General features: G+C 37.0%; 1 protein-coding gene across 1 annotated transcript in view; it reads right to left on the bottom strand.

Annotated features, from left to right (window-relative positions):
- Positions 1-14,496, bottom strand: part of Nckx30C (solute carrier family 24 member Nckx30C) — a 58,362-nt gene that overhangs the window by 21,794 nt on the left and 22,072 nt on the right. The window contains exon 3 of the mRNA XM_018541332.1: positions 7,859-8,135. Within this exon, the coding sequence (XP_018396834.1) occupies positions 7,859-8,135 (277 nt within the window). The remainder of the gene's footprint in view (positions 1-7,858; positions 8,136-14,496) is intronic.

Genomic DNA, 14,496 nt, shown 5'->3' with positions numbered 1-14,496 from the left:
GTTGATTACACTTTGACCGCGTCCATTTTTTTTGTTTATCCTCATTATCAATCGCGGCGAACGACTTTTTTTTTTAGAAGAATATACTAATTATTAATCTAAAAATATCTCAACGATGTAATACACCGCATTGCGTCACTAGATGATAAAAAGGATGATACCGTACAATTGTAAGGCACGTTATAAGCGATAAGTAAAACTCAATATCTTCGAGAGAGAGAGAGAGAGAGAGAGAGAGAGAGAGAGAGAACGATTTGTAACAATATATATTCTTCAGAAATCTTAGATTGTTTTCATTAATTGTGTAATGCGCTTTCACGTATATTTAAGCGCATGCAATCTGCCTCGTTCAATTTAATTTTAACTAAAACATGATATCCTTTCAGTTGATTGGGAACCTCTTACAATCATACTTGTAAATAATGAGAATATGCAGATTCCTTTTTCCAGCAAGATTTTAAAAGGAAAGAGAAAAAAACTTGTCGGGGATGAGGGCGGCACAACGGTGCACAAACAGCTGGTTCGAGAATGCTGTGGAAACAGCGGGCCCTTGGTCGTCGTCGTCGGCATTATCTCGAGTGGTGTCTGGATGACGTTAAAGCGTCGGAGTTAAAGGAAGGGAAAAGGAAGGCAAGCCCCAAGTGCGGATTCGCTAGTTACGATCGATACGCGTTGGTTTCTAGGTCAGGGTCCCGATACACACTCGCCACTCACCACCGCTCAGGATATACTCAAAACGAGACCCGCAAATTTATTCGAAGCCAACCATTGAGCGACGCCGACGCCATCACCATTGCCAGCCAACCGCTGGCAAAACGTATAATCCCGGCCGCTTTTCGATCTCACTCTTTTTTTTCCCCCGTTTCTCCGCGACCGGGAGTCTGGATGCTGCGAAAGATGCGAGCAGAATCGAACGTTTACACGCGGATCTATTCCAGCGCGTAGGTCTATTATACGCGGCAAGAAGCAGGAATTCACTGTTTCCTCACGAAGACGGGAAGGTGTTACATGCGCTTTTGAAATCGTCGTATTGAACGTTTCCCACGCTATCCAGATTAATGACGTGCTTCCGTCGCGAACGCCTCGTGACGGATATGTAGGTGGAAAGAAAAGATAGCTATGTATGGAACCGTGCGGGATTGTACCGCGCTATTTCCGCGTGGACTCGCGCGGATGTGACCGAGTATCTATGGTAACCTTTCCCGTTTATTTTATCGAACATTGAGTAATTTTTAGAAATTGGGATGCACTTCGAGCAGGGTATTTTCTATCCGTCCGCTGAAGAAAAAATTTATATTTTAGGAACATATATCGAATGAGGAACAATCTATACAAGAGATTTTACATAGTACAAGTAGTGCCAATTACCGTTCAGTATATTAATAAATCGCTACACTATCAACATCTGTCTATCTGTACGGATCGGTAGCTTTACAATTCTATCGGTAATTCTAAAGTTTAGGTGAGTGGTCTATATCGCAGGATTAGATCGCCGCGCGGATTGAAGTGACACGTACACGTTCGAGTGTGTCACTCGAACGGGAAATCGAACAGGCATCACTTGGGATATTACGTGCCGTATTTTCGAGTGATACGAGTCAACCGTAACGCTGTACACGAGGGCATTTCAGTCGCGGTAAAGCAGGCGCGAAATGATAGTACAAAAGCCGACAGAAAAAAATCAAATTGATGCCACTGAAGTAATTCACTTCGCCACGTATTATAGTAATTTTACAAAGAAAAAAGAAGAAATATAAGGAAAATCCCAAATAAAATCCTTTAAACTTTAAATAAATTAGTGTCTAGCTGTAAAGTTTTGTAAATTTATATAGGAAGACTATTCGTAAACTTTTTATTCCTTAATTACGTCCATTAAGATCATATTTCCGCGCAGAATTTCCTTTATAAAATAACGTAAAAAGGTTAATGTTATCATACAGAGGAGCGAGCAAATATATGGACTTCCATTTCGTTTTCGGACATTCTCGGCAGCTCGAGGGAGATCGATGATGAGAATTAACATGCTGCCGAGCCGAATGGCCGCAGCGCTTCGCGCGATATAATCCGGACGTTCTCACGTCAACGTCGTTCCCGTATTTTTTTTTTTTTTTCACCTCATAGTAAAAACGCCCTGCGAGCTAGTACGAGCATTACAAGTTAAAGCGAAAACGATTCGTGAAAAAAAGGGTTGGAATTTACGGTAAACGCGGCACATCGTTTCAATAATATATGATTTCAAAATAACTCCAAAAATTACCACTTTCAAACAAGGTAAAAAAATTACTTTTTTTAAACAAGATAATGCCGACGTAAATCATAATTTTAATCTTCCGTAATTTGTAAGAATTAACAGTGGTACGTTCAAAATTTTCGAAAATAGAGTTTTATTTGATGAAAATGTGATGATAACAATGTAATAAGCACGAAATGCAATTATCGCAGAGAAAAGTGAAAGGAAATATATCGAGAGCGACTTATCGAAATCCACGACTTATCGGCGGTATTGCTTAGTGTATCGGTGTGTAATATTGTGTCTTCTGCACAATAGATCGATTATATCCATCGCCTATTCTTCCCGATATCTTGTAATATTCGAATATCGCTAATATTTATTGCTATGTCGGATGAATTGCAATACAAAATTCTGCGATCATATTTACAATTGCGACAAACTGTTGCGTTATATATCGCATCAGTTTACAAAAAAGTTTTTTGTTACTTCGAATCAACAAGGTGTTTGTTATTGACTTTTGAATATTGAAATAAATGTCGCGAGCCAAAGCGCTTTGCGTTTTCGAAGTAATTAAGGTTTAATGATGTTAAAAATAGCTTTTTGTGATATTTGAAATCTTTTTCTAAGAAAAGGTTGTATTGAAATTCTAATTAGTAGGAAAAAAATTTGTTATCTTAGTAAAGCTCTACATTTAAATCCTTTATATCGTGATTAAAAAAAAAAGATGTTAAAATAAAAAATATATAATTTTAATAAACAATAACACTTACAACTTCCAATCAGAATTTCAATATAATGTCAATCTCTTCTTATTGTATAAAAAAATTTCAAATATTACAAAAGCTATTTTTCAATTTTAATTATTTCGGAAACTTAATGTCCTGAAATTTGGTTTGCAATTATCGTTTTCAGCATCCAAAAATCTATAAGAAACACCTCACCTAATACAAAATAATTTTTAGCTGTTATTAAACTATTGTTATCTCAGTGACAATCTTTTTAGCAATAATTCCCGCAATAATTGCTTCTCACAATCAATAATTATCGCTTTGTTACTTTCGAGCGAACACTTTCGCTGAAATTGCTGGAGAAACTTTCCCAAACGTGTCATTGCACCGGAAATCTTTTCTTCTCTGGAACCATTTTCGGCGCTAGGAATTATCAGATCGATCTAATCGGATAATCGCACGCTTATCTTTATAGGAACGACCGCATATCTAACCCTTGGCTCTCAAACGAATTCTCGGGGCGTTTGTTAACCGCTCTATATTAAGTATAGAGAGAAGTTTTTGCGCGGTACGGCTGATAGAGATCTTAATCCACGAGCTAACCCCAGAACCCGGCAACCTCGTATAGGATTGATTTCGTACTGTATGTGTACGTGCTGTGTAAGCCGAAGACGATCGCACAAATGGGTCAGGTCATGCGCCACTGAAAAGGACCATCAATTAGACAACCCTCTTTCGCGCAGACTGCAGCCCGTCACTGCCCGCGTTTTGTCTACTGAGCGCTGATATATACGAGCTGTCCTTATTTTTGAGCCGATCCATATTAATGGCGCATACACGGGCCTAACAAAGACAGGCATTTGTTGTCAACGCAGCAAGCTCGTATTTTCCAAAAATGTCCGTCCACCTTTGGTCAAAAATATTCGGAAAGTGAGCAACGTGTTAAATAATGCGCATATTAATTAATTGTTTGCATCGGAATTAATAGCAATAATCAAAATCAACTTAAATGATATATCGGCTTTAAACAACATTTTACAGAGATTTCCCTCTCACGCAATTGTTCACGCACCGACCGCTCTGTTTTATCCATTATTTGTTTATCTGTGCAAAATTGATGAGCAAGATCCCGTCCGTGGGAAACCGTACTAAGACTCATTGTCGCGCGTAACAACGGCACTTTCAGTAAGTAGGATGAGCGGAAATTCGAAACGTTGCGTCGTAACCAATCCGGTAATCCGGGTCGTTTAGAAAATGGAAACGTTATCACGTTTTCTCTACGCTTTTCGTTAATATCGCATGTGCGGCACAACCGTGGGACTACGGTAAAATAATGTTCGCCGTCTCCCGTGCGCGGGCGCGCGCGCGCTTCGATCTATAAATGTACACGGGTAGCCGCGAACAAGGGAGAAATATCACGGAATGGACTCGCATTTATTCTCCGACCCTCGGACTGGTACCAAGCGGTGCTTTCACGCGTCGTATCGTGCGCACTTAATCTTCCGACGTTCTGATCGAGCTGATATATCGCGATTGAGTGCGTATACCTTGTTATCCTTTCCCACACATCTGACATTCCCTATATGAAATGAGATTTTACAGAAACTCAGTTCTGTCGTGTCCGTTATTTGTTTAGTCGCGATTTGACGTAATAATCGGAAATACGGGTACGAGTGTTCAACGTTTGCGGAAATTGTCAATTTAGAGATCCGAGAACCCCAGGTGCCACGGATGTCGCTTCTGCTTGCAGTATCCGCACGTGGAAGTTCGAGATGACCGATCATATATCTAACGATAATTGCAAACAAGTGAAGCCAGGCTCAATTTCAGACATGTCAGACGGAATCCTTCATTGATTCATTGTATAGTCCAATTGTTGTAATCTGTGCTTTTCAGATTTTAACTGAAAGACTCAATGCAATTAATACAAATTTACGTTATAATTAATCTTAAATAAATTTCAGTAATTTAGCTGCATTATTACAACAGAATTCGTTCGACTATTCTTCCGGTTATAGACTAAGGCTGAACAGAGTTTTGCATACGCAAAACGCATAATGTATAAGAAAATGAGCCAATTTAAAGTCCTTCATTTCCTTTCTTTCTATAAAATAAAAGACTCTAATTAGGGTTGCTTTCTTATGCTTTATACATTATGCGTTATGGATATGCAAGATGTCGATGCATTGGCCTTTAGTTGAAATATTGTTTATATAATGATAAACATTTTGCATTTGTGAGAGTATCGTAATATTTATAAGAGTTTATTTAATGTAAAACATTTACGTTATAAAATATTTGATCACAGATATACGTGACGATGTGAAAAAGATTGGCTACATGAGAATATTTATAAGAGAAACGAAAACACTTTGATAAATGTATTTTTCAATTGGCAAATATCGCGCGAGTCTATTTAATAGGCCTTTTAGCGCAGAAGATAAATCAAAGTCTGATTTAACGCTGACATGGTCTAACGAGACGTTTAAATGCCAATCACGAGAATATTCGATTTAATGCCGTGAAGGATATAATTGAGCGTAATGTGTGTGCTAAACGTTTGCGAACAGTTAACGGACGATAACGCTAATAATTTAGGACGGAAAGTATCATGGCATTGACTTCCTACGCGCTTCCAATCTTCACCGAATTATTTATTAACGGACGGCTATAGCCTGAGGCACGACCCAGCGATCACGTTCGTCATCGATAACTATTTTTGGACGCATCCCGAACACAGTGGAAATTTAAACCAATCAAGCTTTAAGAGCGTTCGATACAAAATTCCTGCACGGGGGAGTTTTTATCGGGCTTGCATAGCGTAGATGCAACGTCGCTAAAGCCGTCGTATATATTTATGGAGGAGGATAACATATAAAGTATTATTCGTTAATTGTGATGGTTATGTCCTCTTGAATTCTGTAAATGTATGGAACAAAAATCGGGGAACATAGAGAATAAGTGTAACATGCGGCGTGCGTTTAAGAGCTTTTTATCGTCGCGATCGATATGACATGCATGCTGTAGATCTCTGACAAACAAGCTTTCAATATAGCAAGGCTATGTCATCTATATAGCCACGTTTGTCATTCATGAAACTGTTGTTGTCAAATCAACATGCATCTTCTGAAATGTGGGCACCGTCCTTATTTCACATACATTTCAGACGTCGTTGTGACAGCATAAACGAACGATATGTTCTACCTAACAATAAGTTTCGATGACAATTATGCGGTTAGAATGAATCTGCAAAGAAGCTCCCCAAGTAATGCGCTTCCTCGTGATTCTTTCTGTATGGATAGCTAATTTAATTATTGTCTTTCATAAAATAAATAAATTAATTTCTTTGGATTGGAGAGAAAAGGAGAGAGAGAGAGAGAGAGAGAGAGAGAGAGAGAGAGAGAGAGAATGCTTTCCGATTTTTGCATTAATATAAATATTGTGCAAAAATTAAATAAAAATTGAACAGTGATACACTCTCATTCGACACAAAGACATTTCTTTTCTATAACAATGATATAGAATACAAACTGCACATTTCAATAATAGTAAATATAAAACATTACTACTTCATCTAGACATAATTTACTAATTGTAAGACGTTGTGGAGATTATTATTTGTTTATCGTATTAAAAATAGCAATTTATTAGCCGATTCAAATTAGCCGCGGAGTCTTCTGCAATATGAATTTTACACCGTTTCAGTTACGAGAGTGAAATTTTATTCGCAACAGAATTTCCGAAGAGATTAAAGCCTTAAGCACGTACTTATACCGCTACGTATAAAAGCCGCGGGGTTTTTTTATTAAACGCTCACATAGTTTTACATTTTAAAAACACTTTATCTGTCGAGCTGTCGGAAATTCTGTGACTGTCTCAGAGATACGTCGTCGGAACGAGCTTCCGAAAGCCCGTCGGTTCAGGTTGCCTGCGGCGTTACTATCGCAAAAGCGTCGCGACTATCAATTGTATAAACATGCAAACAAATAAAACGTTATCAAATAGCATCACAATTATACAATTATTTTCCAAGATATTTCTATTTTGTATACTAATAGATTGATTGCGTTTAAAATTTCATGCTGTAGCGTAATTACATCACAGACAATAGCTGTTATCTACGCTAATTAATGATTGCAGTAATAATAAAAAATCTCGTTAAGTTACAAAAAATTGTGTTACTAAAAAAAATTTTGTCAGGCTGCGTTGCGCCATCACTCCGCTGCGTGAGATCCTTAATTGGCTTTGATCGAGCATTTACTAATATTCGTTTTGAAATTTCGTGGGAATTCTATTTGCCGTTGAAAGTTCCTACGCGTTCGCGTTACAACCACTTCAATTTGGTTTGATTTTTTAAATAATGGATCCATTTATTTTAACGTCGTTCATTTATTTTAGCAAGCAAGGATCTGATATCTCATTGCTTTGAATAAGTATTTTATTATTAAAAAAGGAACAAAAGAAATGTGTGTGTGTGTGTGTGTATTTCTTCCGATATAACGAACTCACATTATTCGAAATACCGAAGCTCATGAAAAATGCATGAATTTACATATATCTTGCAAGTGTTATCAAAAGCGGCGTCCATCATAACAGTTTAATTGAGCAGGTGAGAGACTTTTGTAGAATTACAGAGCGAAATTGCGACATCCATTTTATCATCGGGCTTCGACTGAACGTGATGTCGACGCGCGATGGAACGTGAGTACTTGATATCACGGCGCGCGGAACGGAGCGATAAGCTCACGCGGGTGTGCGCGCATGAGAGATGTAAAGAATGAGCGCGAGCGATATAATAAAATGACATAGAACAAGCACTAAAGAAACAAGTAAGTCATCGTGCTAACAGAAAAGCACAAGCTGCAAGCGAGAGTGATAGAGTGTGGAGTTGGTATACCGGCGCGGGACTGACCGTCGTGGAGCGGATCGATCGTGTGGATCATAAGCTGCAGCAGGCCGTGTCGGAACTTCGCGTGGCTCTCCCGTGGGTGAGAGGACGAGCCTCCATGGGCCTGTTCGCAGCCTTGTCCTGTGCCACCGCTGCCGACGCCGACGCCGCTGCTGCTGCCAACTCTGCTGCTGCATCCAGCCTCCCCGGGCGCCGGGATGCTTCCGCACGCACCCGATGCACCGCCCACGCTCATTTCGCTATTGTTGATCGCGTTCGGATGCTGCTGGAACACACAACGCCATTTCGGCGTTCAGTGGAAGGTCTCACGATTGTCAATGCGCGTTTGTGTGTCGCTCGAGGCGTGTTACGAGATAACTGCTACTCTATAGAGCTAGGTTCGAGTGGGGGGGGGGGGGGGGGGAGATATTCATGCAGGAGTTACCTTCGACTTTTTCCATGGTGAGGAAAATCCGTGAATGCTATGTAACATTGTTTTATACAGGTTCCAGTGCTTTTGATGAAGAAAATGTGAAAAACATAGAAATTCGTGGAAAAATTCTGAATAATTTTTGCATTATTCTTTGCATCGATTGTTTCGCACTCCTGATAGTTTTCAATTGTATAATTCTTTTACTACAATTCATTCTCGTATCGATTAATATACACGGTGGCACATAAAATGTCATATATTCAATTGTCCCGTTAAAACTGTATAATATTTGTATATATTTCTTTGGTTTCTTTTGACTGTATACGGAAAAACGGTTGCCACGACCAAAAATCGCCCGTCAATACGTTTTTTTTTTGTATAGTATAATTGTAATAACCGTATAAGATATGCCATATCTTAACAGTTATGACTATATATCCATCTTACAATTATCATAATTAAATGTATTGATGGGCGAAAATTATCTTTATTTCCGGTTGTGGCAACTGTAACACTTTGTCCGTGTATAAACAGGTTCTCGTGTGAAAATTTTGTAAATTATGACATAATATGTATCATCGAAATTGGATCCTAAATGAAGCCATATACACCAGTTTATGAAATATAGAAAACGTGAAGTGTCACACCATTTGTTTTATATATCATATATAACACATTTATTTTTAACAAAATTAGTATAGAATTGAAGTAAAATTAATCCTAGAAAAATGTCTCTAATGAATAATGTTTAACATAATCATCGTTTAGTTTATAACGTCCTTGAATTTGACTTATACTTTTCAACATAAATCTTTAAACAATACACAGTGCAACTGCATAATATGCACGGAAACGTCTTCAAGTCTCTCCACACTCTTTGTTTTCATGAAAACCAACAGAATACAACTTCCACTTTATGATCAACGTTAACCATTGTCCGCCATTTTACAAACTAGTGCGCTTCTCTCTGCCTAATTCAAACTCGTGATATCTCACCTGATAGAATTTCTACAAAGTGCGAAATTTGTTGAAACAGTTACAAAATCGATACTCCGAAAGGATCATTTTAGTAGGACAATTAAATGGGACATTTCATGCAATACCTTGTAGTTGCAATTAACTCGCGATGTCTACGATCAAAAGTAGTTATATCTGTTTCTAATGTCAAAGTATTGTATGTAAAGGAGAATGTTAAGTTTTGGCTGTTTTTTAAAATGAAAGAAATCGTTATACATGTATCAAGAACAATGAATCTAAAATTTGTTAAATAAGATATTATGAAAATGAAGCAACGAAAACTGTACTATTAGTACTTGAACTCAACTTCGTAAGCGTATTCGCTATTTGAAGCTAGAATTTGAAACCAAACGATTATTTTATTCAAATTATATGTGTTTAAATAAGAATACAGTCCTTATTGCTTAATTCCCGATGTCTTAACGTCTTACTTAATAACTTTTCATTAATAAATGTGATAATATTATATTTATTATCTTTAATCACGATTTCTCTCTCTCATTTTCCTGAAGTTTCCTCAAGATAAATGGTTCACCACTCGATTCCGTTTAATTAGTCCACTTATTTAACTTGTATATCTTGAAACTTCTTACGTTAACCGAAAAATGGCCAAAATTTAATATCTTTCTTACGCGAATGGAACACAGAAGATTGCTTGGGATTAAAACTCATGCCTAGTTAAACCATAAACGGTATTGTGGTCAAAATGTAATTAACATTTTCGGGCCGCACGGTACAACAAATGCTACCGCAATATTTAAGCATCAAGCGGTTGTGTACTTAGGCCAAGTGGTAACACATTACATTGCCTCAGTTTACTTATTCATGGATAAAGCGGCTTGGTTATTTGGTAAAACGCGTTGTAATTAGACTTTCCATTCATATCTAAACATAGAATCGAAGCGTTGAGCGTTATTTCTCCACTTCATAAACTGCTGAAAGATTAAAGAGCTAATTTCAGGTTACTCCCGATATTTAAATTGTACGTTTTATCGTAGGCGTCCGTTATTAGCAACATTATTTGTGGGTCACCTCTTTCGCAGAAGGAAAAATAGAACGTTAAATGTCTTTTCTCGTCCCGATAAACTCGCATGAGCACATCATTTCCACGGACATTATTTTACACGAACTGCATATCAGAACCGTATCAATAATGTATGTATAGTGAAATAAAATAATGACGAGGTTGGACCGTGTGTGTATCATCGTTCGTCAGGGGTTCATCGAAATGTCATACTATTTTCCAATTATTACTTTTCTCCCCCGAGTATACGGCGCTAACTTTTCTGATGGAATTTCCAGCGAAACAACGATGACGACATAAATCCACGGAAGGATGTTCGATGTGCAATAGTGAATCGTGTCCCGTAATAACTTCCACGGCGCAGCGAAATAATGATATTACCCGGGACGACATTGTGCCAGTCGCGGTCGTTGCATGTCGCAACTTGTAAACGTTTTACGGAATAAGCTTGCTGCCACTGACAGCGTGATATGTTAACTATTGTAATATACGAAACGAGTCGTGTGACGCGCAGACGTATAAGATTTGGCCAAGAGGTATTTTGGAGAATGTGTCCTTCTAATCAAATTTAAATCGACTTTGCCTTACTGAAACGCCTTAAGTCTTTGATTTTCAAATGAAATAAAATTTTTCTGAGCAAGAGCATCTCACGTTTATTTTCGTACATGTAATATCAAATCGGAGAAATGCACGTGAGTTGATTATATATTTTGAAAAAAGAGTTTTACTCTGTTGTAATCTCATTAAATAATGAACCTAATATAGCTTGTGATATCCCATACGACAAAGATGTTACGTGAAAATCGCGTTAACCGATAACGACATTAAGGATGTCCTGTGCCCGGAATATATTGTGTGATTTTGACACCGCTTCGCCAAATCTCATAATGCGTAATCGAATCGGACGGCCTTGCTGTAATCTGAAACGTGATAACCCTGTTTGCCCCGACGTTAAATCTAAAACCATCGAGTACCGCCTGTATAACGCGATAAAAATTGAAAAACGAAAAGACACGAACGCTGCGTTTCAAAAGAAAAATGAAACATTTTTCGCGGATAAGGTATTTGCAACCGCTTTTGCTTATTGTGTACGCTTTGTATTTTAAGTTACAATTGATATTGTTATCTGCCAGTGAGTCTCTGTCGTAGGACGTAGGATGCTTTTCTATAGTGCGCAATGCGTGTGGGCTTTGCCATCAATGGCGGATACCTGCCGATGATACCAATATAGATAGACGCGCGAGTCTAAAGCGGTAAAGCTGAGACCTCTCATAGAGTCGTCGAGCTGCAACAGTGAAGATACGGGTTTCTGCCGTTGTCACTCTGTTGTCGGGGTAATGAACTTTCTAATTACTAGAGGCGCTTGCGGTGCTCGATTTGAATCTCGAGACGACGCGGCGCGCCGTGTAGCCGCAGAAATTATGGCGAAATTGTCGCGCGCCGTGGCTCTCCGACAACTTTTGGAGGATTAGCACTCAAATATTTAAAGCGGATTACAATTATGCGGCGTATATCTATTATTAAATCTAAGATTATTAAATCCTGTGTAACTCTGAGCCACCTTTAGAAATTGACGACGCTTTGCGAGTTCTAATGATAACGATTTACCGAGAGAAATTATTATAGAGTAATTATGCAAAGTAACAGCTTGCACGCTGCGAATAAGATACCTACGGATTTCTTTGTTTATGAAATATGTATTCCATGCAAATATTAATTAATAGCACGCTCTGTATAATTACTATGATCATTATATGCGTTGATACGTTCTATTTGTTATTATACTTTCAGTCCATTTCATGTTGATACAAACCATAATTCGTCCAATAATTATCGCTGTTTTAAACGTCATTCACACGCTCGAATAAATATGCAATCTTGCAATAAATTATGTTCTAATAAAATGTTTTCCACGCGTAATAATATTAATTTACCTGGCATTCACACGTTATTATTAACAATAAATATCGATTGTATTTATATATGTATATAAATATCATATATATAAATAGCACTTAAATTCATAATTTGGTGAATGCCTTTTTTACGAGCCGACACAGATTATTAGTGTGCAAACGATTTACTACTTCATTAAAAATTCGAGAGTAAACGTTTCGACCTCTGTTTTGGGTCCTTTTCAGTACAATAAAATTTAATCAATACGTATTAAATAATTATGTGAACGATTCTCATAAAGCGCGTGTCTTGTAATATCGATTATTGTGTATATCGATTAAATAGCACTTATTTGATTTATATATACTCGTATATCTAAATACAAATTCTTTATAGGTTCTTAAGATGCTAATAGCATCATTGTTAAATCGATGATCAATTTAATTATAATATTTCAGGTTCTCTCTCAATTTACGATTGCGTTTCAAGTTCGATAATAAATGTCACGCAGTTTATATTAAAATTTATATAACACATATAAAAATATTTATTATTAGGAATTAAAATCTGGCCCTTTCCTCACTTATTTGACTTATCCATATAGTGGTCTAGATTATCTTATTATTATAAATAGCATATGTGTATATTTGTATTATATAATTATTATAGAGTTGATTAGTAAAGTACATTGAATATTATAGTTTGTAACTCATCAACACATAACATTACTAGGTTGATTATCACTCGCCTAATTGCCAACTTTACTCATTAGCCGTTTGATTTTTATTCCTGACTTGAGATAAGATTATCTATAACGCTAGCGCGCAACGTGAATTATCATCCTCACGGGAAGAGAAATTAATAAGCGAAAGCCTTCGTGCGGTTGTAGCATGCTGTTATCTGACGAATTATTTAATAGTCTCATGGGGTGAAGCACGCGAACAACTTTCCTCGTATCTTTCTAATTAAACGATATGCGATTTTTTCGCAACAAAGTTGCACTTTTGTCCTACACGCGTAACGTTTCTACAGGAAATAATCCGAGGTTTTTTGATTCTCAAATAGAAATGATTTTTTATATATGATACATTTATGGGAGTCGAGAATTGAAAAATATCTAGGTTTCATAATATTTTAATGTTAAAATTATTTTATATTAATGCGTAATAATGGCTGTCCAAATCGCGAAACGATTAAAGTTTTGTTTCCAATTTAAGATACTTGATTGACGTCACAAACAGTTGCCATGGAAAAGGCCGTACCATCTGCGTTAGCTCGTAACTTCTTCCCTTCGAGAACTGCAAAAGGAAACTCGAGTCGATTTATCAAGTATTTCATCGGGTTAAAGAAAAGATCCGTTGAGTCCGAAAACTTTTCACCTGCATCTTGTCGATTCGTTTACATTTTTCATCAATTCTCGTGTGACTTATGTTACAACAGTAACTCGCTTTTCCTTGCAGTGTCTGTGTATCGAAATCGTTCTGCAAGTTTCTTTGCGATGTTCAATATGAAAAAAAGAAGAGACGTAAGCAGATTTTGGGATAGCGGGCAAAGAAAGGCTTATCCTTGAATTTTCGCTGTTTCCGGTGGTACACTGCTCTCAATCTTCAATATTTTATAACATCAAGTAGGCCGGAAGACTAGGCCGCATTCCTGCCATTTAAATCAATATTACGGTAGTATAGGAACTTTTACTGTAATATTGAGTCAAACGATAGACGCAGCACACAAAGGTCTAAAGTCTTCGGATATCCTTGAAAATTGGCACGGTTCCTATCCTTCCCTTGTACCATACTTTCGCCGCTGACTGCATCCATGTACAAAGATCTCTTTATATTTCATATGCTTATTTTGTTAAATTTATGCTGCAGTATTAGTTCAGTACAACTTTTGCTGTTCGTCCATGTTAATTGTTCATTATTGCATAAAAACTGATTTATTCAAAAAACTGATTTGTCTTGTTAATGAGATAATTACTTACTGTATATTCAATTATATTTGTCATTTAATATCAATTTAACCAAAAAAAAAATAACAATAAAATATAGAGCGCTGACTTCGTCACAGTATGCAACTATTTACTCAAAAAAACTGATATAATTTAACAATATATGAATTTAATTAAAGTTCATTTATTGACTAACTAAACATCATATTAATTTAAAGTCGCAAAATATTTCTAACAGTTCGTTCGATTCCAATATGAGTCATTTTCAGGAAAAAAAAATAAAACCTTGCCAATTAAATTAAAAAATTGAATCCAATAGATCCGTATGT

This window comes from Cyphomyrmex costatus, unplaced genomic scaffold, assembly GCF_001594065.2.
Source record: "Cyphomyrmex costatus isolate MS0001 unplaced genomic scaffold, Ccosl1.0 scaffold281, whole genome shotgun sequence".
NCBI lineage: Eukaryota > Metazoa > Arthropoda > Insecta > Hymenoptera > Formicidae > Cyphomyrmex > Cyphomyrmex costatus.
This window is presented reverse-complemented; position numbering and strand designations above follow the sequence as displayed.